This window comes from Triturus cristatus, chromosome 5_2, assembly GCF_964204655.1.
Source record: "Triturus cristatus chromosome 5_2, aTriCri1.1, whole genome shotgun sequence".
In the NCBI taxonomy this organism is placed as follows: domain Eukaryota; kingdom Metazoa; phylum Chordata; class Amphibia; order Caudata; family Salamandridae; genus Triturus; species Triturus cristatus.
The window spans coordinates 373,080,882-373,107,559 of NC_140588.1; the positions used below are offsets into that span (position 1 = coordinate 373,080,882).

Genomic DNA, 26,678 nt, shown 5'->3' on the forward strand with positions numbered 1-26,678 from the left:
GCATGCTTCCCCCCCCAGAGACGAAGACCTCCTTGGGTTTGCCAACAGTGGACTTCCCGATGCCGCCTGCAGCCTCTTTGTGCAGGTACCCTCTGCCGTGATGGTCTATGGTCACTAGAACCAACCACTTGAGAACACCTCTGCATCAAGCCCAAGGAGAAGACCAAAGGGTGTCCCTATGTCCAATAGCGCCACAAGACCAGAGCCCCCTTCGTAGTTGAGCCAGACTGGTCCCCCAGTCCCACCTTGCAGCCTCTTGGTGACAGGACCGATCCCCATAAACTTACACGGTGCACCCAATGCTAAAAACCACCTCTGTACCCTTCCACCCCAGTGCTGCCAGAGGTGACACGTTAGTGCTGCCTTGCTTGGACCTTGTCTGCCCCATACTCACCTCAAGTCCGTAAGATTGGTCCTGTAAGTCACTGTCAAGTACCTGTATGCAGTATAGTTCTTTTTCGCCATAGGATAACATTACCACTCCAGAATTTGATTTTTAAAAATTGCTAATACTTATAACTCAAAATGTACTTAACTGATTGTGATGTTCTTTGGGACTAAAACCATATACAGATAAGTGTCGTTTTTAGGGCTCACGCCCTGCGTTGCACTGTGTAACAGTGCTCGCGCAGGCGAGAGCCCTTTGGTCCGGGGTTTGAAAACGGACCCTGGAATCGCACACGCTCGTGCGTGTGCTTTTCCTTTTGGGTTCCGCTATTGGGCTTTGTGTGCGTGTTTTTTTTCTTCTTTTTTTTTTAAAACAGAGCACGCTATAGGCCAAAGGCGGGCGCATTGCTGCGCCCATGGCCTATTGGTGTCTGTTACGCGCACCAAAGCCCATATGTTTTCAATTATCGTGCCCAGACACGGGCGCGATAATTGAAAACACATGGCTCACAGTGGCACGCGCACCACTCGTTTTTTCTTCCTTCTGACATTTGTACAATTACATTAGATGCGATCACTACTTTTTTCCTCTATTACCACGTGTGCATTTATATAGCACGGGCAGGAGCGACAATAAGTGATTTACAAAAATGTACAAAATATTTATTTTGTCGAGACTCGACACTGGTCCCTAGCACCCGAGTCAGCAGCTTGCAGGGAGGATACGGTGCGAAAGGGCGCACTGATTGGCTGTGCCCTCTCTTGCCACCTCTATCCCTTCCACAACACTACTTGCCCATGCCCACCACTACTCCAAGTTCGCTGCTTTTTTGGGGTTTAATTTACATTATATTTTGTATACTTTATGTCCGCTTGCCCTCCCTCCCCACTCCCTCATCCATCCCACAACAGTACATATTATTCCTAATCAGTGCACCTGAGATATAGTACAAGGCGAGCGAGAGCGCAGGAGATGCAGTAGGAAAGAGCAGTTTCAAATCAGTCCGCTTTTGTTGGTCATAACAATTTCACTGTTTTCCATTGCTGGACATTTGCTATTTAGATCGTTGATAGGGCACACTGCGCCTCCGTGATCAGAGACTAGTTTAAGCCTGTTTTGATTCATTCACAGTTCGGGTCCAATTGTGCCCGCTAATTGGTCTGTGAATGCAGTGCATTATGATATTGGAAGTTATGTTTTAAAAAAAATATTTTTTACGATCTTTAAAGCACGCAATGATCCAGTGAGGAAGCTTGGGTACAGTGAATGTCAGAGCAAACACTGATATAAGATGGGCCTGCACTGTATAGCTGCATTTGGACACCTTAACACTTCAGCCTAAAAATTGGATATTCTACAGGAAAAAAGACAGCCTTGGTAAAAAATCTGATTTTCGTACTATTCCTCGGTGTAGAAAAGTCATTTAATATGCAAAATGTTCCCCGGTGAAGCTTATTTCCTGTGTGAAATGTGTAATTCTGATAGCACAATCACGGGTCAGACACCAGAAAGCTGGGAGAGCTGACCCATCCACAGTCACTGCGCTGCACAATAACGAAAGCCATCCACGGTACTCGTGACGTCATGCTGCTCAGGTTGCAGTACGCGCGCGTGCAGATAGATGACGGACTCGTACTTCACGCACGGAAGGCAGCACAAATATGAAATGTGGGTGTGCAGGTTAAAGACTTGTTGAGGATGCCCTGCTCCCCAGCTTTCATTTATGCGTTGGTAATGATACATAGGTCTTCATACATAAGTGTCCCCTCTTCAGGTGCAATACTGATTTATATTGCACACCAAACGACTTATGCCACCACCGAACGTTTCCATCATAGACACAACACCCTTTGTACTTACATTTTCTCCTGCTGTTTTCAAACCCTATTATCCATTACATCATTGCATATTCGAAATACGCCGCAATTCATGTTTTAAAAAAATGTGTATTAATTAGAGTCCAACAATATCATGTGTTGTGCGTATTTGTAAACGCACACTTTGTACTTCGAGTCGTTGCTAATGAGAAGCAAGTCTGGCAGTAAGAGGCACATAAACAATGACTATAAGTACAAAATGTGTGTTTACGCACCCCTTGCAGGTTTTCAAAACATAAATAAAAGGCATTGTCAATTACAATGCCAACAGCTCAAACTCTTGGAAATGGAAGACCTTTTGCATTGCAAATGCTGGTTTATAAATTGGTGTGGATCTACATAGAGTCTCATGCATCATTTATAGACTGCGTGTATGCAGCAGATGTCTAACACTCCTCTCCTTATAAGCCTAGGGTTGTTCACCCACTCTACCCCCTAAGAGAGCACCTTGGGATTGCTAGAGGAAGCCCCTTTCCACTTATAAGGGATACCTGGACTCATTAAAAAGTTTACCTCTTGTTAGTATAATTTATAAAGAGCAAGCTTCCTACACAAGGGTTCTCCCAAATCTTTAAACGTAACACTCAGATCATCCAGGAAGCAATTAAAATATCCAGGAGAGCAGAAGGCACACCACAATTTGAATGAAGCTGGGGAAGTGGGGGGTACTGTTCCACCACTCCGGGTCCAGCTATTAGTGGTGACAATGCCTGGAGATAACAGACTCCCATGGCAGACAGGGTTCATCCAAAGCTTAACCTGCCACCAGAGGAGATGTGCTGTCTGTATCATGATAGGCTTAACGATGTGTGTAGCGATGCCAAATCTAGCTCCTCCAGGCAGTGTACTGGAATAGAAGGTAGTGGGTTGAGATACTCTGCTGTGGCGTACCTCAAGGGTTATGGGCCTTCCAAAAACCAAAGGAAATGATGGACGGAGTGTTGAACATTGCAAGCACTCACCCCCAGTCAACTGATCTGGGTTTAATCCATCACCGTTCTTTAGCCCACTCTGCCACCCCAGTTCAGACATGGCCATATGCAAATCAGTCTGACCCTGTGCCTCATGGGAACAGTCCAGCCCGAACTGCCAAGCCACGTCTTCCCTGGACCGGAAACAAGCTTCCTAGGACCGGTTTCTGGCATTTCAGCTGTCTTCAGCCAGGCTTGCTTGAATCCAGTGGCAAAGTGAGCAAGGGACTCACGTCTGAGCATACCCTGCCAACTTATGGCGAACAAAGCAAAAACCAAAGGAAATGATGGACGGAGTGTTGAACATTGCAAGCACTCACCCCCAGTCAACTGATCTGGGTTTAATCCATCACCGTTCTTTAGCCCACTCTGCCACCCCAGTTCAGACATGGCCATATGCAAATCAGTCTGACCCTGTGCCTCATGGGAACAGTCCAGCCCGAACTGCCAAGCCATGTCTTCCCTGGACCGGAAACAAGCTTCCTATGACCGGTTTCTGGCATTTCAGCCGTCTTCAGCCAGGCTTGCTTGAATCCAGTGGCAAAGCGAGCAGGGTATGCTCAGACGTGAGTCCCTTGCTCACTTTGCCACTGGATTCAAGCAAGCCTGGCTGAAGACGGCTGAAATGCCAGAAACCGGTCCTAGGAAGCTTGTTTCCGGTCCACGGAAGACATGGCTTGGCAGTTCAGGCTGGACTGTTCCCATGAGGCACAGGGTCAGACTGATTTGCATATGGCCATGTCTGAACTGGGGTGGCAGAGTGGGCTAAAGAACGGTGATGGATTAAACCCAGATCAGTTGACTGGGGGTGAGTGCTTGCAATGTTAAACACTCCGTCCATCATTTCCTTTGGGTTTTGTTAAGGGCCTTCCAACCAGACTGTAGAAGCCGGTCGAGTGGAGAGGCTAGCATTGGGGGGAGGGGGGGGGGGGAGGGGGGGTGTTGTACTCTCACCGTTGTGCTGCCGCTTCTTGTACCTCATGTTACTAAAGGACTGATGCGGTGTTCAAACACTAGAAAGCGGCTTCTTACAGCAAGGAGGCGCTTTCACACTCAAGTGCGAACTTCACAAAACAAGAGCTCAGCTCAACTAGCGGCAGATGAGGCAGAAGGTGGTTCTACATGGTCAGCCTGTTTCGGAGACAGTCCACATGAGGCGCTGGGATCATAACCCTGGGGTGACATCGTTTTGGGCAGAAGCACGGAGCACCCCTACCTGGGGATTGGTATTGGGGAGACCAGCTGCTGCTGGACTAACCACAGAGGCGGACGCTCTCCCTGGCGGTGGCGCTTGTCAAACGGAGTGCTGAACTACAGTTCCCAGGGTTCCCGGTAGCGTCACCGCCCCCAACCACTACCACTTCCGCGCCTGGAGGCGCTAAATTCGAACGGCTCCCTCCGGGACGCGCGCGGGCGGCGCCGGGCTGAGCCCGGGCAGAGGGCCTTTCATCCATCTGAGGTCGATAAAATGAGTACCATTGAGTTGGGAAACAATAAACATCTGTTATTCAGCGCCAAGATACCCGTAGTGGTGAACGTGCGCTTTACAAATACGCGTGTTATGTTATGCTGGTTCAGGACTAAGGTACTGTGTTTCTATGGTTGGGGCTTTTAATATCTAACAGCGTTCTGTAGCCCTTTCTGCTGCCTGCTATTGTTTCCTAAGAGTGTGGCCCACGATGGGCAAAAGGAAATTGTTGGACGCTAATGGGGGCGCTGTCAGTAATACTGGTGGGGCGGCTAAAAGGAAGAAGGCTAGGAAGACTTGCAGGAAATCCACTCCTACCGCCGCCCTGGATCTTATAGAGTCATTGGTCGACGACTGCACAACTATCCTAGACTTAGACCCAAATGTCACGTCCCCACCCCCACTGTCCCCAAGCAAAATTCGATCAGGTTCTGTCATCATCCCCCAAATGTTTAACAAAACGCCCATCCCAAACCAACTGTCTGAAAGGGACGTTTGTCAGAGTAACAGTCAATTCCATGCCAAACCTAGAGGAACAAGGTCTCTGTTGTTGCTGCTAATTTAGCACCTCTTGACTCAATTGCTATTGTCTGTAACAATCGATTTGAGGTATTGGCCAATAATGATAACGATGACAATATTGACATTATTGATGTTTCTGTAACACCCAATTTATGTACTGATCCAGGAATTGGAACTGGGGTTGTGCCAGAAGGGGCCGGGACGCACCAAGATCAGTTAAGAGGGGCAGCACTAGTTGCAGGTCTAACAACAGAAACTATTAAGGCCCTTAGACAAGAAATCAGTGATTTAAAGAAATTGGTATTGGAGTTGCTGTCAATTGTCCAAAAACCGGCTACGCAACCATCAATTACTCCACCTGATATTTCTTGACCCCAAAATCCTTTTATTCCAACCCAACCACACAATGGCACCTGTATTGCTACCCCGATCCTACTGCCAACCCTACCCCCACAAGTTAGGTCTAAGTCTAAACCAACGACTAGAGCTGGGAATATCCCTGTCAACACTATCACAAAGCCCCGTGGAACTCCAAACTCTTTTATCACTACTAGGCAGCCCAATTCTTTACAAAGAACCCCCGTCTTCCCCTCACTTCTCTCACTTCACAAAGCCCAAACACTTCCGGTTACCACCAAGCCTACTGTTTACATGGTGGGTGTCCTTAAGGCCGTTGGGTATGAGGACGAAGAATCCCTAAAAAAACAAGGTCACTCAATGGATCCGTTATGTTCGAGGTTGCCGATCCCTTATTAGAGATGACCTAATAAGGGTCCATAGACAAAGAACAAACGGCAACCCCACAGATACCATTGAGCTTACCCTAGCTAATCATTTTTTAGCTGATGGTCTTTTAGCCCTCGAATATAGATCATCTTCCCCGGATTCATCTTCTATTCAATTTAGACGCTTTCCCTCTACCATCCATGACCCAGCAAGGATGAGGGGTGGGATATCCAATTTACAGAGCGAGGATGCATCTACTTTGGAACTTATTGACTGACGAACTCCGGCTGCAAACTTACCCCCAAACCCCTGTATATTGTCCTATGTTGCCTCTAATACTGCTAGTGAATTGTCCCCTCCAATAGCCATCATCGACATCCCTAGTGAGAAAAAGGGGGAAGGTGGGATTGATCCTGTAGCTCCCAATTCACTTATTATGGACTCTGATATTCCATTACCTCATGTTTTAAAAGCTGATGTTGAAATTATCTCATGGAATATTGCCGGTCTGAAAGCAAAGCTTACATTGCTGGACTAGAACAACTTTATTGCAACCCATGATATTTGTATTTTCCAAGAGACCTGGAGTTTAACACCTTTATACAGATCTGGCTACACCTGTTATTGTGTTCCAGCAGTATCTATTGGCAAAGGGCGTCCCTCAGGAGGCCTCATGATATGGGTAAATATTGCCCTTGCCTGTAGAGTATGCCACATACAAAGCGCCTCTCCAGATGTGATGCGCCCAACATTGAGAGGGCCAAAAGGGGGGCCCACTATTGAGCTTTTTAATGTATATATCAGAGGCACCAAAGGCGGAACTAAGTCATCGATTGTTCCTACCTTGGAAGAGGAGCTTTTCTCCTGTCCCCCAAACTCATTTATTCTGGTGGCCGGAGATATGAATTGCACCTACGAGCCACTTGCCTCTGAAGACATGCTAGAGGTTGAAGAGGAAGATGCCAGGTGGGGTATACCCCCTCTGATGGTTCCTCCAGTCAAAAGGTGGACGCAGGTGGCAATTCAATTGAAAGCTTTAACTTTGGAATTTGGGCTGAGAGCCGCTAATGGTCGGCTCCCCTCTGATCTCCATGGTGCACCCACCTTTAATAGAATTTCCAGCCCATCTCGCATCGATTATATTTTGATCGATCGCAGACTATGGCGATACGCAGTAGATTTGGTCATAGCCCCCCCACCACCGACAGTGACCATAATCCCCTGTGTTTGATACTGAAGAGACCATGGCCGTTCGATCTACCAAGCTCTGACCCCTGCCCTATCATGACTACCAAGGAAGAAACCCCATCGAATTGTAAAAGCTACCTCAAATGGCCTAAAATCGCATTAGATGAGCAAAAAAACTTATAATCAATAAAAGATCTTGCTGTCAAAAACTGTCGAACTCAAGAGAGCTTTCGACGAACCCGATGGGAGTCTAAGGGCCGGGACCATTCACACAGCTGAGTTGATAGGGTCATTTTTCATGGTACCCTCTTCTACTGGTAAACCCAACAGGCGCAAAGCGCCTGGTTCTTGGTATAATTCTGAATGCAGGATTAGCAAGAAAAAGCTTGTAATCGCCGTCAAAAACAGGGATTGCTGCCTAATTCAAATTGCCAGATCAGACTACAGAAAGGCCATGGCTAAAACCAAGTGTGCCTGGGAGGAATCCCACTGGTTGGCCCTGAAAGCTGCTAGCTTAGCCAGAGATGGGACTGCATTTTGGAATCTTTGCAGATATTCAAAAGATTCCGACCCGGATACAATTTTAAATCATATCACAAACCAGGAATGGTTTGCTCACTTTAAGTCTTTATTCTGGTGAGGACACCCAAAGCTCTAGGGTCTCTTCTTATACCGCTTTGGTAGACCCTATTCTTGAGAGTTACGATCCTTTTACGGAGGAGGAAGTCATGACTGCTATTAACAAATTAGTCCCAGCTAAGGCCCCAGGCCCCTACGGCCTTCCTGGTGACCTGTTTCGTTCCGACTCCAAACACTGGGCAGCATATTTTACCATCCTGCTCAATGCATTTCTTAAGGGATCGCCCATCCGAGTCATGGAAAGGAGCAGAGGTAATCCCAATATTCAAAAAGGGTTCTAGAGAGGACCCTGCCAACTACCGACCAATAAGTCTTATTGACGTTAGCCAGAAGGTGGTTGGCAGGGTCCTGTTGGAGCGTATCCTATTGTGGGCCAATGAGAACAACATTCTGTCCCACTACCAGGCTGGGTTTAGACCAAACACGGGCACGATCGACCAGGTCTTTAGGCTGTTATTGTTATACTGGAAGGTGGTCTTGATCAGTAGGGGCAGTCTTCATCTGGCCCTTATAGATCTGAAGACTGCCTTTGGCTTGGTCCCTCGTGATCGCCTTTGGTCGGTTTTGCAGGATATGGCGTGCCGCCCCCTGTCCTCGACCTTCTGGTCTGTCTCCATGAGGGCAATTATGCACAGGTGAGGTGGGGAACTCAGGCCCAGAAAACAGAAAAGATCTCAGTTAACAGAGGAGTCCGCCAGGGCTGTGTACTGGCACCCACCCTCTTTTCCTTATTTGTATTTGTGAACGGAGTGGTCAAGTTTTTGCAAGATATTCCAGCTGATGCCCCTGCCCTGGTGGGCGAAAGAGTCCCCACCCTACTCTTCGCAGATAATACCCTTTTAATTTCTAAGACACCAGCAGGGCTACAAAAGCTTCTGGATAGATTCAATTTGTTCTGCACATTGAGAGGTCTGACCATCAACACATTAAAGACCAAGCTTCTTTCTTTTAAATCGCATAGATCATCTAGCGTCGCCATCATGTTTGATGGAGCCCCTTTGGAATACGTCAAATTATTTGATTATCTCGGAATTAGAATTTCCGACAGCCTAAGCTGGAGACCCCATATCCATAAGATGCTGCTTAACCACAAACGAGCCACGGGGGCCAGTGCTAAAGAACATCGCTCCTCAAAGAGCAAGCCAATCGCTACCGTGTTAGTGATCTATCAGGCCAAAGCAGTTGGTTCGGCGCTGTATGGAGCCGAACTATGGGGATATGATAATCGACGAAATTACTTTGTCCGAGAACAAATTTATGAGAGATTTGATCTCTCTCCCAAGAGTTACTCCACTCAAACCACTTTTTAGCGATCTGGGCAGGCGCTCGATTAAGGACATGGCGAGGCTACGCCCTTTGCTATTCTGGGCTCGCCTTTGGCGCACTCCGGAGCTAGCTAAATACACCGAGGGCCTAAAAGAAATAATGAATTCTCTGGGCTCACACAGAGTAAGCTGGCTCTGCAACATCAAAAAGTCTCTTAATTTGCTCGGTTTTAAAGAAGCCTGGGAGCACGGTGCACCCCTGAGTAAGGTAGACCTTAAAAGAGCCTACTGGGCATGGATCGATAGTCAGGCCCTCAGCAACTCTAACATGGGCAGGCTAACCGAAGTTTTTTACATTCATAAACAAGTCGTTAGCTTCGAGCCCTATCTTGATTTTGTGCAGAAACCAAGGGATAGATCACTGTACCTTCAATTTAGATTCAAGACACTCCCAACTCGAGAGTTTACTAGCAAATGGAAGCCTCCACACCAGACCCCGGACACTTGCCTGAATTGCGTGGGGAAGGTTGAAAGCATGGCACACATTTTGTTTGAATGCCCAGCGTATAAAAATCCAAGAAGAAGATGGCTAGGTCCTGCTTGTCGCTTGTTGGGCACATCAAACTACTGTGTGGCGCTACGCATATTACGATCAGATACCAGCCTAGTGCTAGTTTGTGCCGTGGCCAAATTTCTGGGGTGGTCATGGATCATCAGAAGAAAACTCCTTTGTCCTACCACATGATTTTGTTTAATGTTTTTTATTCCTGATTTTATTATATGTGAAATGATTTTTAACTACTTTTAAAATTTTTAACTCTTGGAAATTTTTTAATATTGTAACCTTTTTAGATAAGTCAAAGTAATTAGATGGAGATTCCTTCTACAGTCATTGACATCTGTTTCATATGTCGTTCTTTCGATAAATTGTACCTTTTTATGTTTGTATGTTAATGCTTTTATGATACAATTTTTATCGAAATAAAGCTTTTTGACTGACTAACCCTGGGGCCTACTTCGGTCTCCGACAGGTGTGGCACACTGGCAGTGTGGGACAAAAACACTGCAGAGAACTTTGAAAAAGACCCACGTTATCAAGGCCATATGCTGTTTTAGGAATATTTAAAACGTGGATTGGCAATGAGAATCGTTCCTGCTTACTTTTACATACAAGTGAGACAGCCTGTCATTGCCTTTGGTTGTTAATAGGATGTTGTATCTTTAGCAGAAATGCTGCAGGTTCTCCTAGTGTCCACTGGGTGGCACTAAAAGGCAGATAATTGGTATACAGGAGCAGGAAGAATGACAAACGTATTGACAGTGAAACCAAAACTGAAAGGGAAGAAAGCATCAAATGAAAGCAGGGCAACGGACACTAAATACATGTAATCCTGAGCAAGGATTGGCTTTGTGGAGTGTAGCATACAATGCGGTCTACCTACAGGCAGCTGGAGCGGTCTGTAGCGTGACCACAACAAGCATTGTCATAGCCAATAGGTCGCGCCTTGGGGACCTTATAAGTGTTTAGCCATGCAGCAGTTGGTGTTGTTGCACCAAGGATATTGTGCTGCATAACTAAATACTTATAAAGTCCCAAAAGCGAGACTTATTGGCTATGCCAATGCTTGTTGTATTTAGCAGCAGTAGCAGTATTTCAACAAGACATCCTTTCTAGAAGCTATGTAAAACTCTACTTTTTTAGCAAATGACACCTGGATGTTCAATTAATGTCCCAGGAACTATCTTTCCTCCATAGATATCACTTCTTGGATGGACTTTGCCAATTCCTCATAGGAAACCGAGTAAGCCTCCATCTACCTTGGGAATCTCTAATGGAGGGCCTTTTAAACCGGGGCGGCTCCTCCTCTAAGGCGGAGAAGCGTCACCCCACTGCTTTTCAGCAGTTCAAAAAAGGAAAATATAAATAACACAATTTAATTACCATTTTATGTCCTAGCCCTACACTAAAATAACACATACTCTGGCACCATAAAGTGCACAAGCCAACTTGCGAACTATTGCTGCCTTAGCAATGTATTTCCTCTCTAAAACCTTCATATCAAAGCTAGATACAGTTACATTTCTCCCTACACAAACCAACACATTATATACAATACGGTCATCTTCATGCGCACCACAATGCACCAAAGCCATTTACTTGGCTAAGCGTTGTAACCTCAATTATACATCAATTCTTTCACAAACTTGCTTATCATAAGCATTCAAAATTATATAGCTTAAGCGCCCATAGACAAACGACATTGCATCAAAGGTGTGTATTTGTCTAGTGATTAATCACAACGAAACAGTCTAATCAGGCCAGACAATTTATGTTGTTCTCCAGCAGAATAAAATACATGTGAAAGTACTCTGGCACTCACACAAAAAACGCACATCCATGCAAATTATTTACCATCAAGATCTCCGATTGCATCAAGCAAATGTTATGTCACCCATTACCCAATAAAAACACAACTTTCTTTCTAGAGTTTAATATAGTGCGAACCAGACCCGTTTCTTTACAGAAGGACACATTCATTTTTGGTAGGCACGGGGAGATGAAGCGATGTGCCCGGAATCACAGGATGAATTGCATTGCCGAGATTCGAACCCGGTTTCCCAGCTTCGAGGTCGACCGCTCTAGCCTCAAGGTTACATCCTTTCCCATAACATACATACATTTGGTAGACTGGTTTCTTTAATCTAACAGAAGGAGACCAGACCACTTTGACTTCTGTCAAGGAGAATCCCTGTACTATAAAGGGCACCAAAAATGCAAAAGCGCACACATAGAATAAGTACACTATACTTATGCTGGTAGCATAGCATGCTATGGCATGCACAGAGCCAGCCATGCAAACATTCAAATAGACACACAAACATAGTACCTATGTATAAACACTCATATGAGCACAGCTCCCAAACACAGACCCCACACACAGGCTTCACACACAATACCAATAAACGAGTATCAGTTTTCATAAATTCACAGGAAAGCAGGCAAGTATGAGGGTTACATTTATTGTCTGTAAATGCACCTCAGCATTTTAATATAGCCTCACAGGCCGAGGAACATTCTAACAAGGAGTGGGAAAAAGAAGGAAGGTACTACAACATCTCAAGATACGACACACGCGCATATTTAATGTGGACGCACACTCGCCACTCAAAGCAACACCGTTACACACACCAAACCCGCAGTACACATAGACATTTCCAGTCTTTTGATTCGGTAAATCAGAGGATTTGCGAATGATAAAACCGTTTGTCAAATATATTATGCCCATGCTACAATATTCAGAAAAGCTTTTCCTAATCATTAAATGGATTTTGAAAACCATTACAGATCAGTATTGGGAAGGGGCAGTTTTAGGGCGTTTTTTCCCCATATACCGATTTCTAATGATCTGTATTACTGTTTTGTGACTGAAATCATGAAAGGTTAATATTTTACAGACACTTTAAAGGAGGGGGTATTGCATTTCGATCAGAGAGTAGCCGGTAAGATATTCCTTTTGCGAGAGCCCCTCAGACACATTCCGAACCCATGAGGAATTTTCACCAACCTCTGCATTTTAGACAAAAAGCACATAAGCAGCACTTCCACTGAGCATTTATTTAGCTGCAAAGTCCTGCTATCTAAGCAAAGGTCTCTAGATTTCCCTACGTTTTCTGTTCAATCCGGCATGTTTCTCTTCAAAAGCGTCAGTTGGTGCTGAAATTTGAGGTGTTATTTTGTAAATGAACTTTAAAAGTTTTCATTTTTTCCCCAGACAACTGAAAAGGTCATTGAAGGTCCTGCTTAAACATAAAAACTTACATGCAAAAAATGGCACAAACTACTTATTGGTCATAATTTCAGTACACGGGAAAATTACAGGAAGTGTGTGAGAGAATACCTTAGCACACCCCTATTAAAATAGTTTTATTAAACACACACGTGCTTTCATTAAATACCTTCATTACTTCTCCACAGCAACCCTTTTGCACCAAACTCTCAATGTTAAAATGCAGGAGTTGATCAACAAAGATGTCGTGCAATGCAGCATATCAACTAAACTTGCTGTGCACTGTTGCTTGCGAGGGAAAGAGCAGGGCAGTGCTTTAGCTATTAAAATATGGCACTGTCCGGCTCTTTCCCTAGCTTTGCTGTACAATCAGGCTGCCTAGCACAATGCACGCGCCTTACCACCACAATGCAAAAGTATCTACACAATGTGTAGCGTTGGGTTTTGTGCTGGAAGGGTATCCTTCCAGCACAAAATAATATGCCTGTATAAACTTTCAAACTATTCCCACTTTGGATGTGTGCTGTACACTCCAGCAAAAATACAAAGTCCAAAACGGTTAGAGAAATATAAGATTTCTCCTTTTTAAAGCTAGCCTCAAACAGGCATTTGTTTTGGCGCAAAGCCCCATCTATAAAGGTTTGTAGCTAGGGCTCAGTGTCAAAAACCATGGGTGATCACATGGGTACGCGGCGTGTATCACCCATGGTACGCCCACTTGATACAGAGCAACACAAAGCAGCTCTACCACTAGTTGCGTTAAGTTAGGGTTCTTTCTAGCACAAACAGCGCTTTGCGCTGGAAAGGAAATCTTAAATAAACCTTTGCATTGGTTTGTGTGACTTTTGTGATGCAAAAGCAACTTCAAAATATTACTAATTCTGCCCCAGATGTTTACCTGGACTTTGACCAAGTATGAACCCCTGGGCAGCTCAAGTACGCCTCACCATTTCAAGCACACCCATCTAGGCATCCCTAAGATTCAGTACCACATTTTACTTGGATTCCAAGTCAACTCCGGTCTTAATGATGTCAGTAAACTACCTTAATACCAACCAGCTTAATTGCATACATAGAGTTCAACACAAGACAGGAAGGCTGCCGGCGGGGCCAATGAAAGCGATCCGTTTGTACGCAGCAGAATCAGGCTCCTCATCCCTGATGTTGTCAATTTACCTCTGGCCAATCCTGTACTCATATTCCCCAGCAGCAAATTTCTCCCTCAAAAGAATCCAATCAGACGTACTCATGGCTAGCCACCTCAACATTTTTTTTTTTTTTTTTTTTTTTTTTTTTAAAGGGAGGGTAACGTACCCCTAAACTTTAATCAACTCCCTGATTTATGCTGGTTCTCTGCTTCCTCCGAGGATTTGGGAATATATGCATGTGAAATCGTGGAATTGGCACAAACCACAGGGGAGGGCCAAACAAATAAGTTAAGAGTACATGCTTATCCATACTGTATAGAGAAAGGATCCAGAAAGAAAGAAGGGGTTGTAGAAGAGAGTCAGGTGGGAAAGGAAGCGAAAAAGGGGGTTTATGTAGGCAACCAACATGAAGGTTTTGCTTGAAATGAGACTACAGTCCCTTGAAAGAACTGGGATCACCATACAACTTGCGAATACATCAGCTTTTTTCCTCCAGAGGCTACATCTTGGTTCACGGGGCAGAATTAAAAGTGACATATCGAAATAATGTATTTCCAGCCACCATCACGGTTTGATTGCATCATCATGATGTCACGTTATGACGAGAATTGTAGTGATGTCACACTTAGGATAGGACTGATAAGTGAAGGAAGAGAGAGCAGCATGCAAGGCAGGAGTAAAAAATGTCCTCATTTCACACTGTTCAATATCAAGTTTATAGAAAGAGGCTTCTAGATACCTAGCTAAAAAAGCTAAGTTACATTTCAGCAATGCTCGAATTAAAAAAATATCGTAAATTAAATCGAAAAAACTAATTTCAGGGAAGACAGATTTTAAATCACTGCCTTTATTTGCAAATTCTCTTTAATTCTTCTTTTTACCCTTCGTCATCCTATTATTTCGGATTAAATTCTGTTAATGTTTTGAGAATCTCGGGCCTTGCAATGAATTTTAGGCAGATACCCTTTGGTTTGTATTTCTTGTCCCATGGTAAAAATAGCACAGTAAGGCTACAGGCTATAAAGGGGGATTACAGAGGACTGTAAGTTAACCCATATACGCTCCCATAAAACGGGGAACAACATTAAAAGATTGCTGCTACCAAACCAATTTCTAAATTCCATTCTGCAATTCCAGACCTTTTTCTTATGAATAATTTCTCCCCCAAAAAACAATGGAGTATTTCTGCATGGCTGGGAATACTGTGTTCATGCCCAACTGGGTATTATAAGTTCCCTCGCGACGAGGACCTTAGGGTGCCATGAAGCCTTGAATTGAAAACTACATGTTTTCCATCACCACATAATTAGCAGTCACACAATACTTCCCATTATAAGTGCTATTAATATTAATGTGAATTAAGGGCATAATTCCCCCAAGGAAAAAAAACTGACTTCAGGGCTTTTTTTTCGACAGTTCATCACATGGTACAAATGCAGGGCAAAACAAACGTTTCAACGTAGTGACTGAAAGTGGTACTTTAGGTCTGAAATCATTACCTAAGTTTTACAACTACCAGAAACCGAAGCAAATACAACAAAAAAATCTTGTGTGAACTGGTGTAATACTGGTTACAGTTTCCTTTCTCTCATCTCTTTAGGTCCACGTGGCAGAGGGGGCCATTTCAGATTTGTTTTACCCCCCTGTGCGCTTGTCCAGATGTAAAACAAAATATCTTGAGCATTCTTTTGTCATTAGGAGATAAGGACAGACATTTACTTTTATTTCAAGGTGCAATTTTACTCATCTCGCAAAAAATATACTTCCTTTAGCAAACAGTTTTACAAGTAAACATTATTGTGATTTTTTCAGAGAGAGAAAAGAAAGAGCAGATAAGAGGTGTTGTTTCACTGAAATGGTGTTAAAGTATGAATTCTATTGCATATTTCTCAGGAATTACATCATTTTCTAAATTATGAATTTAACTTATAAAAAACGCAAACCATTCTGCCTTCTGCCCTGCGGCGGCTCATCCGCTATGGCAGAGGAGCGTTGCCCCCATTTCCAAACAGAAGGAATGGAAAAATAAAACGATAATAAACCCATTTCATTTTTCCTTTCCTTCGGAGTATTTGGGGGCTGGTCCACGGGGATGGCAGGCTGCAGGAGGAGTGGCAAGTGCACTGTGATCAGTGCGCATGAGGGTTTGGCCGACTGTCTCAGGACAGCCAAACTGTCATTCGAGCTGAAGCAGTCTCCAACCCGAGCTGCATTGCCGGGTTGGAGACAGCAGGCACAGGCTCCCAGTCTCACTGTGAGGGCAAATTCAGAGCGCTCAGGCCAATCCAGACGCTGCTTCCAGCAGTATGAGAGCAGCGTCAGGATTGGACGCAGTGGAGCCTGGGAGACTGCTTGCAGAGGAGAGGAGCAGAAGAGCACGACGTGGCCGCCTGCAGGCAAGTTTTTTTATTTTGTCCTTTGTCGTCTTTCATCCCCTGACCCCTTACCCCGCCCCACCACTCTTCCACAAAACCAGGCACTACTGCTTCAGCCTCAATGTCAACAAAATCTCAAAACTGTTATTAAACTAAATTCTAGGTCAGGCGATTTAAAATACATGGAGTACTACTATTTTATTAAATCAATAGTGTCACAATCAACAGTTTTTGCTCAGGTAACTGCCTGCCCCCATTACTCACATGGCAAAATTGAAAAGTAAGGCATATCGGATGGCAACGAAGGATGTTGCATGGCTTCTGAATGAATGTGGTAAGCATAATTATTTAAAACAAAATAACTAAGAAGCACAAACTTAACAAATGGCCAATCTAGTTTTCAAATTTGGGACTCCTTATTAAACATGGCCTCTTGGCCTGTCAGGAAAAGGAAAAAAAAATCTGCCGGTATACTTTTTTTTGAGAGAGAGTACTGCTACACTCTGAATTAGAGGAACGCCAATGCTTCGAGTGTCCTGTGCATAGGATTAAAGGTAGTGCTTCATTTTGTAAATAAATAAGTACACAATTACATGCATGGGCACAAAAAATAATCTGAGGAGCCAAGCGCCAGAGCTGCCGAATTCAGGCTTTGCCAAATATGAGGCTGCTTAAGTATGGATTACAACTTCTGCCTCTTTTTACCACCGCTGCACACTCCTCCCTTCTCACCTTTCTTTTGCTCTGGAACAAAACGTGATGATGGAAAACAAGTGCTGGGGTAAAAAATAAGTGCCGGTGGCCACTTCATGCAACTAGGGCATATAAGAAGCAGAGGGAAGGGAAAGGAAACAGTCCCCTGAACAAGCGAATAAAAAAAGCATTCATTTTCAAGAAAAAAACAACCCACTACACACAGGCCCCTACTGCACACTACAAAGGAAGTGTTCCCATATCCTCGCACTTCTCCTTAGGTTTGTGGGTTATCAGTTGCTGGAAGCCTGTGAGTTCTGCGGTGACCCCATTGCTATCAGTGCATCTCTGGCCGCACAGTTCTGTCAGCACAGCGCCCGCTCATGCCCATGGGAATGTGTATAGGTGGCAGGAAGAACAAGGACAAATGCGTCTCACTCTCGGCGTAGCCCGTGGGTTAACGGACGCTCGGTTATCAAGTGGGAGGAGGGGGTGGGGGGGTGAGTGAGGCCGAGAGCAGGGACGCAGAGCGTTTACCTTGTGGGAGCGAGCACGATAACTGCAGACAGATGGCACTGCTCGCTCCCGCAAGAGAAATGCCAAACATGCACGCGTTGCAATTGAAAGCAATGCAAAGCGCGCACGTTTTTGGGCAAAAAAGCTAATAGATTCCAAGAGGTCCCCCCTCCTGCGCTGCGTAGGCAAGATCTAAAAAGCACTAGAAGCAGGTTTTGACTCTACATCCTTTTGCTGAAAAGGGACAATGGCTAGTCTGTAGGAGTGGGGGGGGGGGGGGGGATGTGCTTTGTATGGTATACAGCATACAAAAGGGCTATAGAAACAAATATATATAGTTTCTGGATATAGATGTCTGTAGCCCACTAAAAGAGTCAGTTTAATGGTACCTACGCTCACTTTTGCGAAATTATAGTTTATGTTGTCATTGCAAAAATGGCAAACTCCTTACTGCACAGCCCAAAACCAAAAAGCCCTTCCTAGAGAAGGTTTAGCGAGACTACCTTTTTTTACTGGATATAAGCAATGGTGTCAAGACTGCATTAGCATTTGTTTGATTCTGCTGAGGAAAAGCAATTCAGAGGCATACAATGCTACTCAGTAAGCTAAAATTGGAATCGTTATCTGCTGGCAGGACATATTTCTAGCAAACTGTTTCGGCATGAATAAATGTGCAAAGACCTATACAAAGATGTATACAATTAAGCAACGAAAGTACAGTAAACAGTAGGGTTTGAAGTGCACCACAGCAAACAATTACCACCGGAGCTTGAAGTGCACTACTGGCTCCCCACAAGAGTATATTAATGATACGGTTAGCAGATCAATAACCTTTCTCCAATAACAAACAGAAAAAAATAACTTACATTTTCATCTTTATAGTTCAAGTTGATTACAAGGCCAAAGGGACGACCCCCCATAGGCTCAGCAGGGATGAAGGAATACTCAAACGTGGCCTGTCTCTGAGGTGGAACCACGGTGCTCAAAGGAAGAGCAGTGAAGTTCTGGATATAAAATTGGTAATCTTGAGGATATCGAAAAGAGGCATCAAGAGACTCAATGGTAAATTCCTCAGTACCCTTATTGGTGAAACCAACAAGAAACTTCACAATGTTGTTAGCAGGGAAATCTAAGAAAGAACAGACAAAAATCAATGTTAAATAGAGATGGAATGCTGCACCACAAACACTTCTATGGTTACAGTTATCGGACTATAAACAAAAAACGATAATTGGTGATCCTGGTTTGAATTGGGAAGAATCCGGATAGTTTTAACAATCATCTATAGTGCATAAAATGGCTGAATAATGCTCTGTACAGTGATAATCAGATGAGGTTTGGTTTGTCACACTAGTTAATTAAACAGAAAGAGCATTCTACAGTCCTCTTAGAAGCAGAAATCGATCCTTACAGAAGACTTGGTTCGACTCAATAAATCGGTTTAGGTGCTAGTCAAAACAGGCTACACAGTGCAAGGGGCTTGGCTGCGAGTCCATCTTCCTTCTTTCCTGGCAGGAAAAAATGTCACGATTACCTGGTTAAAGATCGGTCTGTGGTACAGTAACGAAGAAATGAGTACATATAAGTCAAGTCAAGTCAAATAGGCTTTATTTCGACATAAAATATCTTAAAAAGCGTACATACATTAAAGGTCATTTAGAGCATTTACTAAATAGAAAACATAAAAAACCCTAGATATTCTAAAATTCAACATTTTTTCTACATTTGTCTAATAGGAAAATTATTTAAATTAGCTAAAAGAATTAAAATCATGATTAAACAATTTGCCTAAGTCTTTTTGACCGTATTCGCCATGCCCAACCTAAATACTTCGAGGTGGCGCATGCGAAGAATGGGCGAGTGTCTGCAAGTAAAATTCGTAATGCCACGTTACAATGTCTAGTGCCCAAAGTAAGGCACATCGGTTTTAACCATTTCATTCGGGGAGCCTTATAGGCGGGGCACTCGAATAACAGATGGGGGACAGATTCATAACGCTGAGGGCAAAATGGACACCATGGCGCAGTCTGGTGTGGTATTTTCCAGTGGCATGTGAGTTCCATAACCGGGAGAAGACCTATTCTGAATTTGAAATACAGAGATCTATCCCATGGGGCAGTAACAATGTCCAGGTACAGTTCTCTGATAGGGACATCTTTATGCTCCACAAAATTTCTGGTGGATTTGCAGATCGTTGAGGAAGAATTCCTTTTACTTGCCACCCATGTCCAATAAATTTGTTTTAGCATGGATTTGGGCGGGGCTGACTGTTGGTGCCATGCTTCTTCCAGCCCCAGATTTATAAATAGAGCCTTGACGTCCCTTAGCCATTTTATTTTTGCCCAGCCGGGGCAATTAATTATCTCCCGTAGGCCATCCGCATAACTTGAGAGCTCTGGCACTCTCCAGATGCGGGCCCACAGTAACAGGGGGCGTAGTTTTGCTTGATCTTCAATCGCCCGGCAACCCATGTCCAATTGCAGGGGTAAAATGGGAACAGAAGGACCGAGAGACATTAGGCTTCTCTGGAAGGCATTCTCAGCTCGAGTTAGCACTTTCATATTTGACATCCCCCAGAGCTCCGCCCCGTAAAGTGCTGCACTTACTCCTCTGGCGGAGTAAATATCCATTACTGCCGCTATTGGTCTTGTAGATGCTGCTCTCTGTTCTTTCAACAGGGCCCCAGTCACTCTTTTTAAGCTCAACAACATTTTGGTCAAGTGGCAGTCCCATTTCATTGTATCCACCAAGCGAATGCCCAGATAGTCAAACGTTTTAGTTCTTTCTAGAGCAACGTGCCCCAATGTTGGAGGGGGGCCAAGCTTGTGTGGGGGATTCAAAATGAGATACTTAGTTTTGTCTGTATTAATACAAAGGCCTCGCTGCTTAACAAAGGCCTCGCTGCTTATATGAGTACATATAAGCAAACGGCCCCAAAACCCTGTCCGATTAACCTCTCATCTAGAATTTATACTCAAAGGTAGCAAGGATCCTTTCGAAGACATGGTCCATGAAGAATGGTCAATCCTCAGTATTATGCAATATAATGACTCTTCTTGCAATCTTTTTTTGCAAACTTATGTTTCGAGAAATGTCCGAGTCCAAAAGCCTTCCCTGGTAACTCCAAGCATAAAGCAAATACTAATAAAATAAACGTTTAAAAATATACCTTCTCCTTTCACAAACAAGATGGTTGTGTCAGCATTTGGGGAGGCTTTTGGTTCTCCTGATGTTAAGTCTTCCTCCTCTTCTTTTTCTTCTACCTAAAAATAGATATAAAATACATTTTTAAAGCACAAAAGTTGCAAGCATGCACCACCTACTGCAAGTAATCAGGGCCGGCTTTAGTGCAGTGCATCCGGTGCGGTTGCACTGGGTGCAGACCTGTAAAAAAGAGGGGGGGGGGGGGGCGCTGTGTATATCAATTACTTAGGATTTAAAAGAACCTGCTACAGAGTTCCTTGTGCATCCATCTTTCCGGCAGCAAGAAAAATGTCATACTAACTCTTGTGATTATTGTTCCTGCTAGAGGGGGGATCAGAGCTTTGTCTAGTGGCAGTTTTGATTCACCATAAAGTATCTGAAAACAAATTAAATGTATTTGAGAGAGGAGCTATGGAGAGATGAAGGGCGGTTTTTGCCAGGTAGTAGTGAGGGAATACATGGAGGTCATATGGGAGGGGGGGCGCGCGCACCAAAAACAATTGTCACACAAGTGCTAAAGCCGGCCCTGTAAGCAATTGCTGCGAAGAAGCTGGAAACCACTCAGAAGCTAGATATGCAACGGACGAGTCATTGAAACAGCATCAAAACCCAAATGAAGTTAATTATTGAAGAGGGAGCTAGTAATGCCAGACCACTGAAGGGGAACTTAAAATTGGTAAAGGTGGTAGGGGAAAGAACACAGCAAGTTTTTTCATACTAGCGAAGTTTTGAGGAGCATTTAAAGTCACAATCTGCATTATGTCCCCCAAAATAAAGAAGGCACTCAGGATCACAAAGAGAGGTTATCAACTTCTAACTGCAGTTCTCAGGATAGGTACACTTCTCAGTTTTATAAGCTTCATTTAGACATAACATTTGACACATCATTAACCACCTTTCATTTATTTATTTGAGCTCAAAATAGGCCAGCTCAGGCATCCAAGCAGTGCACAGACACAGATCACCAAATAATTAAAAAGAACAAGCTTGGCAATGCCAACAGGCCTCGCTTAAATCTGAACGTGCATTTTTGGTCACTGCTGAGTTTAGGCACTCAATCCAAACGCACACTCTGGCACTCTTCTATTGATTCGTTCACCCACTGAATCATTCGTGCATTCACCCACTCATGCAAAAGAAAAGACACCACAAGAAAGATACGATAAAATAATAAATGTAGCAAAAACGAAAAATGGCTCCACAAACATGGCAGGCATGTGTTTGCAATAAAAAAAAAAAAGTTAAGTAGTTAACATAGCATATGTCAACTATCTTCTTCTAAATGTGTACTACATAGAGTAACATGGTTTCAAAGTTCCAACTTTACCCCCACATTAAGCCCACATGTTGGCCATCATAGAACAGTACAGCAAGTTACTTACCTTTGGTAACAATATATCTGTAAGAGACATATGTTAGTTAAAGATTCCTTTCCTTAGAATGGCCCCCAGGCATCAGACTGGATCCAGAGAATTTTCTCAGCAGTACCCCTGCGTGTCGGTCAGTGGCGTCAGTCGACTCCGTATGCATTGTCCATGCCGTGTTCACTGGGATGACGTGGCGGTCTATATATGGACGCCGGCCCTGCGTGCTGATGTCAGTTCTGACACGTCTTTCCACACCAGAAGCACAGATCCATGCAAGACAATGGCCACTGGTGCGAAAAACTAGGCCCTGCAAGGGAGTCCCTGTCCCTGGAAGTCATTTCGCAGAGCAGGGAGGATGGTGTGTGCGGTAAGGAATCTATAACTAACATATGTCTCTTATAGATACATCGTTACAGAAGGTAAGTAACTTGTCCATCTGAATGAGACTGTTAGCAATAGATTCCTTACCTTAGAATAGATACCCCAGCAATACCAACCCCCGAAGGAGGGTTGCGAACTAAGTTCACACCAGAAAGTCCTTGAGGACAGAACAAGCAAAATAGCTGTCCCTTCGGATTTGGCTGTCCAGGCAGTATGGACTGGTGAATGTGTTCAAGGATGCACACGTGGCTTCCTGACAGATGTCAAGGAGTGGAACTCAATGAGCAACAGCAGTGGTGGCCACCGTAGTTCTGGTAGAATGAGCACGGAGCCCCACTGGAGGTTCGTTTTTCACCAACGCGTAGCAGATTTGCAGCCAAAGGACAACACATCTAGAGATGGTCCGCTTCTGAACGACCAGACCTTTCTTGCCACCCACATAGCCAACTAAGAGTTGATCTTCCACCCGGAAATCTTTCATGCAATCAAGGTAGAAAGATCGCGCACGCTTGGGGTCCAGACTGTGGAGTCTCTCCTCTTTGGGAGGGCGCGGAGGTGGGAAAAAGGTGGGCAAAGTAATGGTTTGTCCAATGTGAAAGGGCGTTACCACTTCTGGAAGGAATGAAGGCCTTGTCCTAAGCACCACTTTGTCCGGATGCACAGAGAAGGGGGCTTAGACACTACGAGCAGAGGCGATGGCAACAAGGAAAGCTGTCTTCAGAGTGAGGAGCCTGAGAGGACAGTTGTGAAGAGGCTCGAAGGGAGCACACATAAGGTAGTACGTTAAGACCAGATTCAAGTCCCACTGGGGCATTACGAAAGGAGAAGGAGGAAAGACATGAGTAATACCCTTGAAAAACCTCTGTAAAATAAGGGACTTTAATAAAGATGGCTGATCTGGAAGCCGAAGGAAAGCAGAGACAGAAGATCCTCCCGAAGAGACAGGTTGAGTGGAGGATCGATGGCCATGCTCAGGAGCTCTGGGTACCAGACTCTTTGTGCTCAGTCTGGAGCCACAAGAATGACTTGGGCCCGGTTGCGCTTGATCTTCAGCACACTGGGCAGAAGTGGTACAGGCGGAAAGGTTCTTGTGGAGGAGATGCGAGACGAGGTGCTGCCAGAGAGCGGGCAGTCTCCCCATAATCAGTTGCCTGGGCAAATACAAGGACAAACTGTTACTATTCCTTATGCATTCACCATTATCATCATGTAACTAAGCAAATACTGCCGTCCAGTGCCTAAGGCTGGATTTCTCGTACCGGACATTTCCCTGAAGCTTAGTGCTCACGAGGCTGGATCCCGAGACTCTTGACTATTGTTAATCATTGCACCTTTAAGAACTTATTAGTTGGAGGCCCCATATCCCAATGGTACTCAACTCAAATACAACTTCATGACCACGCTTGAGAATCAGAGTGAATAATGTGACGGCTCCCTGATGAAGGCATATCCGCCGAAACGTGCATACTGTAATTTTACCATCAGCTACATAAAACCTAAGCCACTCACATTATCAAATAACTCAATATCATAATCTGCTCTTACGAATCAATTCCTCGAGTTTCAGTTATGTGTATCAAGTGTGTTTAAGACTAAACATGAGTATATATATACTGTTGGAACAAATAACGAGCTCAAATGCATTTTGTGATTTACTTTATGAATTTTTCATTATATAGGAACCTATTCATGTAAATATGGTATTTTGTTGCTCATAATTTTATGTTTGAATAATTATTTAAAATGGATTGTTATCAAAATACTAGAAGTTCCTTTAGTCATTTTTATGAAATACAGTTGGATTGTCTATTCAATGTCAATCTGTATGTCTGCTAATTTAGATTATTTGCGTCTTGCTCAAGTATGTTTCCAAAATAATTAACAGGCGGCAAGGAGCCCGCAGTTCCACTCACGACAAAAAGCCCCGCCGTGCGAGTGACGCCTTGGAAATTCAAACGCGCAGAAATGCTGACATCGCACGTTCCCTTCGGTGGCGAACAGCTCTAACCAAGGCTCCATTCGTGATCCACCAGGCACAGACGGCTGAGTTAGTCTGCCATGGCCTTCAGAGAACCTGCCAGGTGTTGAACCACCAGGGTCATGGCCCGATGTTCCAGCCATGTACAGAGACAAACAGCCTCTTGACATTGGGTCCAAGACCACACCCCGCCCAGTTTGTTGCAGTACCACATAGTGGTGGTATGACCTGTGAACACCTGCACCACTGTACCTTTGAGAGAGGGAAAGAATGCCTTCAGTGCCAGACGAATTGCCTGGAGCTCCAGCAGGTTGATATGGAGTCCGGACTCTGCCGGAGACCAGACGCCGCTGATCTCTGCCTCACCCAGATGGCCGCCCCATCCCAGGAGTGACGCATCTGTCTCCACTGTGAGGTCTGGTTGGGGGAAGGGAGAGGGCTATGCCTCTGAACCAAGCTTGGTTCGTTAACCACCACTGCAGTTGTTGCGCAGTCCCCTCCGAGATTTGGACGTAGTCCGAACGATTGCCCTGATGCTGCACCCACTAGAACTTCAGGTCCCACTGCAGAGTTTGCATATGCCATCTGGCATGATCCACCAGCAGGATGCATGAGGCACAGCAGCCTCGGTCATTCTCACCGAAATCCAGGTAGCAGGCTGAAACATCAGTATCATAGCCCGAATATCCCAGACTCACTGCTCGGGAGAATAGGCCCGAAACTGCACTGTGTCCAGAACCGCCCCGATGAAAGGGAGCGTTTGAGAGAGGGTCAGGTGTGACTGCGGCACATTGATAGTGAACCCCAGCGAGTGCAGGAGGTCCGCCGTAGTCTGGAGGCGACAACAGCCTGGGGCGAGCCAGGCCTTCAACAGCCGGTTATCGAGCTAGGGGAAGAACGGAAGCCCTAGTCTGCACAGATGAGCTGTGACCACTGCTATCACTTTTGTGAACACGTGAGGGGCGCTGGTAAGGCCAAAGGGGAGCACGGTGAATTGAAAATGCTCATGGCCTACTGTAAACCGCAGGTAGCGCCTATGGGCTAGCAGGACAGGGATGTGAAAATAAGCTTCATGCAAGTCCAAAGCCACCGTCCAGTCTCCAGGGTTAGCATTTTGAACTTCTCCCGGAGGAAGCTGTTGAGTGCCCGGTGGTCTAGAATAGGACGTAGGCCTTCGTCCTTTTTAGGCACCAGAAAGTAGCAGGAACAACAACCACGACCTACTTCTGGTGCAGGAACCCTCTTAATGGCTCCCGTGGACAAGAGAGCCAAAATCCTGGCGGAGAAGTGCCATATGATCCTCTGACATGCGAACAAAAGACTGTGGCATGGAGGGAGATGTAGTCTAGAAGGAGAGAGAAGCCCCTTCGGACTATCTGCAAAACCCACCTGTCCGACGTGATGGTCTGCCAGTGGGGGACGCGATGGCGAATCCTGCCGCACACCGGCTTCTGATGGCCCTGGAAGCCAGGACTAGGAAGGTTGAGGTGACAGCAAGGGTGGGATTGATTGACTGACCCGCCCGTTGGCCCGCAGACCCAAGTCATTGGGTCCCACATCCACAGCCACGCTGAGACTGGGTAGCTTACGTGAACCGGTGGCTGGTCTGGGCGTGTCCCTTCCGTAGCCACCAAAGGGGAGAAAAGCAGACCGAGGTGGACGGGTGGTTGCTGTGAGGCCCAAGGACCTGGCCATAGCGCGAGAATCCTTGAAGCGCTCCAGCGCAGTCTGCCTTGTCACCAAAAAGGCGCCTGCCATCAAAGGGCATGTTCTGCAGGGTTGCTTGAACATCCCTCGAAAAGCCAGACGTCTTCAACCAGGCGTAGCGCCGAAGGGCTACCGATGAGGCAATCGTTCTGCCTAGTGAGTTGGTGGTATCCAGTCCACAGCGAATTGTGAATTTGGCTGCGTCCCTCCTGTCAGCCACTGCTTGGGAGATAACGGCCCAGGCCTCCTCTGGGCTCTGTGGCAGCACCTGTGCAACAGTGTCCCAGATTGTTTGGGATTATCGGTCCAAGAGGCATGCGGTATTGAAGGACCCCAATGCTAGTCTGGGGGAAGAGAACATGCGCTTCCCAAGATGATCCAGCCTCTTGGATTCCCCATCTGGGGGAGCAGAAGGGAATGCGCCCTTGGATTAGGAGGCTTGAACCACCATGCTCTCTGGGGAAGGATGTTGGGTGA

At 45.2% G+C, this 26,678-nt stretch overlaps 1 protein-coding gene across 1 annotated transcript in view; it reads right to left on the reverse strand.

The window, feature by feature from the left end:
* The window catches only part of SSR1 (signal sequence receptor subunit 1), a 193,445-nt gene that overhangs the window by 111,008 nt on the left and 55,759 nt on the right, over positions 1-26,678 (reverse strand). Inside the window, exons 3-4 of the mRNA XM_085607224.1 lie at positions 20,734-20,827; positions 18,431-18,693 (exon numbers count right to left, since the gene is read on the reverse strand). Coding sequence (XP_085463350.1) covers positions 18,431-18,693; positions 20,734-20,827 — 357 coding nt within the window. The remainder of the gene's footprint in view (positions 1-18,430; positions 18,694-20,733; positions 20,828-26,678) is intronic.